Below are 4,077 nucleotides of genomic sequence, written 5' to 3'. Positions count from 1 at the left end.
CGTGTCGCTGTGTGTCTCTCCAGGTGGTTTAGTTTAGTGAAGACACCAGGACAAGACGAGCGGGACAAATAGAAAAAGAAATCTGCACGACTATTCACAGCTTCACCTGCATGTGTGTGTGTGTGTGTGTGTAGGAACAGCGTAGTGACATCACACATCTACCTCACATGTATTCCTCCATCACAGGTTATCTCTACACCATGCAGGCCTGGGTGTTTAAACCTATAGGCTACTCTCTGTTCTGCAGCTCTGAGGAGTTTGATCTGTTTATCTATCTATTTATTTACAGCTCCGATCTTAATGTTGAACTGATCTGAGACCCGTTGTGATGTCTGCTCACTATAAACTATAAACCTGAGGCTGTAGACGCGCTGTCTGTCACCACCAGTGCGTCACATGAACACGAACAGAAGAATATAAACACTGAGGCTCAGGTCTGATAACGGCCCCGAGCATTAACACACTCTAACACACTCTATTCACTCTATAGCCACACTCCTAACACACTATTCACTCTACATACTAACACACTGCATTCACTCTGTATTCACCTATTTTTTTTTTTTTACAGTCTATGGTATTCACTCTAACTACTGCACAACGACACAGTGGATCAGATCTATCAGACCTATCAGCAGTGCAGCTTCTCTCTCTCCGTGTTTTCAGACTCATGTCCGCAGCTCTGCGGCAGATCACAGAGAAACCACATCACTGCATCTATCTATCTATCTATCTATCTATCTATCTATCTATCTATCTATCTATCTATCTATCTATCTATCTATCTATCTATCTATCTATCTATCTATATAGATGTTTTGATATTTTGATGGTAAAGTCTGAGGATTAAAAACGGATTAATACACTATATGTTACTCCAACCTTTACTAAATCGATTATCAAACTGTAGCTGCATTTACAATTTATTTCTAACCACCTACATATTTCACATTTTTTTTCTTTGGTGTTTTTACAGTTATATTATGTAATACATATAATATAATATTAAACATTATTTTATATAAAATGCTGCATGGGGGATTAAATAAATATAGTAGCCTATACTATATATTATTATAATAAATAATAAATAAATGTGAGGTCAAAGCGCGGCATATATATTTAGGCCTACATATATATTTACATTTATAGGCTATATGCAATATATTACATAGGTAATGAATAAACTATATATATACGATACATTTTTCTTACTTTATAGCAATTAAATACAGTTTTTAAAAATAATACAATTCTTAAATTCTTCATATCAACTCAGCTTAATTTATATTAGGAAATGTAGGACATTATATCGCTTAAAGAGAATTATAACGGCCTCTATAATAATAATACATTATCTCCTCTGGTATAAAGTACAGGCCCGTGAGACCAATACAGCCTGTTGTTGTTGTTGTTATTATGGGATGTGATGATCCTAGCTGCTGTCTGTGTGTGTGTCTCACCCTCCGGGAAGACGATCCTCATCTTGAGGTAGCTGGTGGTGAGGCGGATGATGGAGGCTTTGTCCAGCTGGGATGTGATGGCGGAGGGAAGCGGCAGCAGCTTCGCCAGCTCGTAAAACTCACTGTTCTCCTTCTCCCGCCGCGTGCGAGCCGCGTTCTTAGACTTCTCCTTCATCTTCTTGTTGCTCTTCTTCCTCTTCCTCCTCTGTGTTACTACTTCTCCTCCTCCTCCTCTCTCTCTCAGTCCGACTCCTCGCGGCTCCTGCTCCTCGCGCTCCTCTCCTCTCCTCGGCCTACAGGCTACAATCCACCGCTGCTGCCCGCGCGCCAACAACACGCGCAACACATGTTTCCAGGTGTTTTTTTGTTTTGTTTTTGTTTTATTTTGTTTATTTGTTTCCTGGGTCTATGAGGATTAAAGTGGAGCTGTAATGGTCCGCCCCATAGGAGGGCCCAGTCCAGTCCGGTCCGGATCAGCAGCAGCAGCACACACCGGGATGATCCATCCTGACAGGAACCGAGGGGATCACACACACACAAACACACACACACACACACAAACACACACACACTCCGTCAGGTCATCCACAGCGCGCGCTCCTCCAGGTGAGCTGCGACACTTGTTTGAATCTGATCTGTTAAAAGAAAAGAAAAGAAAAAAGCTTTAGTTTAAAGTTTGAACTTCACTCCTCCAGATGTGTGTGTTTGTGTGTGTCTCTGTGTGTGTGTGTGTGTGTGTTCTTACCTCCGACACTTTGCTCACGTCACGTGCCGCCCCGGTATAATGGACTCAGAAGTGTCCTCGCGCCGCCGCCGGCCTCATGTCTTCTTCTTCCATCCTCCTCCTCTGGTTTTATTTCATGGAGCAGCAGCAGCATCTCATCTCATCTCACCTCATCCTCGCTCTTCTCTTCTCCGTCGGGCTGCGACCAACGCGGCCTTAAAGTCCCGCCCACTTTCATCAGGCAGCTGCTGCGCTCCTATTGGTCCACAGCGCGCCCCCCTGTCCTCGCGCCTATTGGCAGCGACGCGCGCTCCAGCGGGGAACGGGGATTGGTCGGTGCGGGGGTTTCACCTCTGGCCCGTTCAGGCTGCACCGAGAAAACCCCCCAAGCACGACTCTTACACGGATATATAGGCCATATATTGATTATTAAATATTCACCGGAAGCTGAGCGGCAGCCTTTGACTACTGGGGCAAACATCCTATAAAATAAAAGGAGTATTTTCAGCTTATTAAAAAAAAAAAAAAAAGGTGCATTTTACCGATTCCCACAAATTTATTTTATAAATAAAAATTAAAAAAAAGTTATAATGTGATAATATACTGTTAAATTGATAAATGGTGTTTGTCATTTAGAGCCAATAAATCACATCCCTGAAGAGACAGTCCAGATGTGTAATTTAGTCTTTCTCTTAATTAGGGTCCTGAAAACTGGCCAATTAAAGATGGAGGTTTTTTTTTAAATTTGTAAAAAAGAAAAAAAGAAAAAAAGAAAAGAAAATGTTGATCCGTCAGCACTCATAATGAATAATTACACATTATCTTTTTTTTTTTTTTTTTTTTTTTTACACAACATTCAGCCCTTGTATGTTTAGTCTGGTCACACTCAGCAGCAGCAGCAGGGTTAATGTTTAGTAGCTGCTGAATTACAGATGTGCAGCACGAGGCCACATGTGAACTGTCACCTCTCGTTATCACTGCAGCTACAAACCAACATCTGTACTGCTCACGTGGCTGAGTCCAGCTTCTCTACTGGTTTTCTAAGTCGAGTAAAAAAAAAGGTCTCATTCACCGTATAAAGCTGCTTCATGCTGCTGCTGCTGCTGCTGTAACCTTCAGCTGCAGCTTCCTGCGGATCATCAGACTCTGTGGGAAGAGAAGTGACGTCTACTCAGCTGGATTAGACTGTCATCATCATCATCATTATTATTATTGAGTAGGCCTATCTGACTAGGAGGTGTGTTCAATGTTGTGCTGCTTTAATTAACATTTAATTACAAATGTGCAGCATCAGCATCAGCTGACACAAACATATAGACGCTGCTTCTTCCTGTGACCAACTCGACTTCCTGTTCCACAAACTCACAATTAACTTTTTAAAATTTATTTATTTTTTAGAAAAAATGTGTCTCAAATATTCTGTTAATTAATGTCACATTCTCTTACAGCTATTAAATATATTTTTAGAGTAATTACACCCCGAAAACTACAACATCTAATTATTAAAGATACAAAAATTAATAGATATTTCACACATAATTCTTTTTTTAAGTTAATTGTTCTCAAACCTTTCTCTTTGCTGAGTTTAAGAGTAATAATTAAACAAAAAGTATAATAATTAATATTTTGGGATAGTTTTTGGAAGTTGTCAAATTTGAACATATTTAGTCTGAATGTACCAAACTCTGAAAAATCCTTTATGTGTTTAAATACAAACTGTTCATTATTGTTGGTTCTGATCAGGTCGTTGATAACAGTTTCCAAAAGATCAATTATATTAATATCAATAGCAGAGAAACAGATGATCCTACAGGGTTTAAAGTCATTAACATCTCATCATCAGTTCACCAAGTGTCCAACATTTGTTGTTTAGGACACGTTCACATGTCA

The 4,077-nt window shown here is 40.1% G+C and overlaps 1 protein-coding gene across 1 annotated transcript in view; it reads right to left on the bottom strand.

Moving 5' to 3' along the window:
- The window catches only part of sim1a (SIM bHLH transcription factor 1a), a 20,746-nt gene extending 19,091 nt beyond the window's left edge, over positions 1-1,655 (bottom strand). Inside the window, exon 1 of the mRNA XM_085803403.1 lies at positions 1,464-1,655. Coding sequence (XP_085659529.1) covers positions 1,464-1,638 — 175 coding nt within the window. The 5' untranslated portion in view covers positions 1,639-1,655. The remainder of the gene's footprint in view (positions 1-1,463) is intronic.
- Positions 1,656-4,077: the final 2,422 nt, after the last annotated feature.

This window comes from Trachurus japonicus, chromosome 16 (genome assembly GCF_045865225.1).
Source record: "Trachurus japonicus isolate A0001 chromosome 16, Traja_1.0".
NCBI lineage: Eukaryota > Metazoa > Chordata > Actinopteri > Carangiformes > Carangidae > Trachurus > Trachurus japonicus.
Note: the sequence above shows the minus strand (reverse complement) of the source record. Positions and strands in the feature narration are given on the sequence as shown.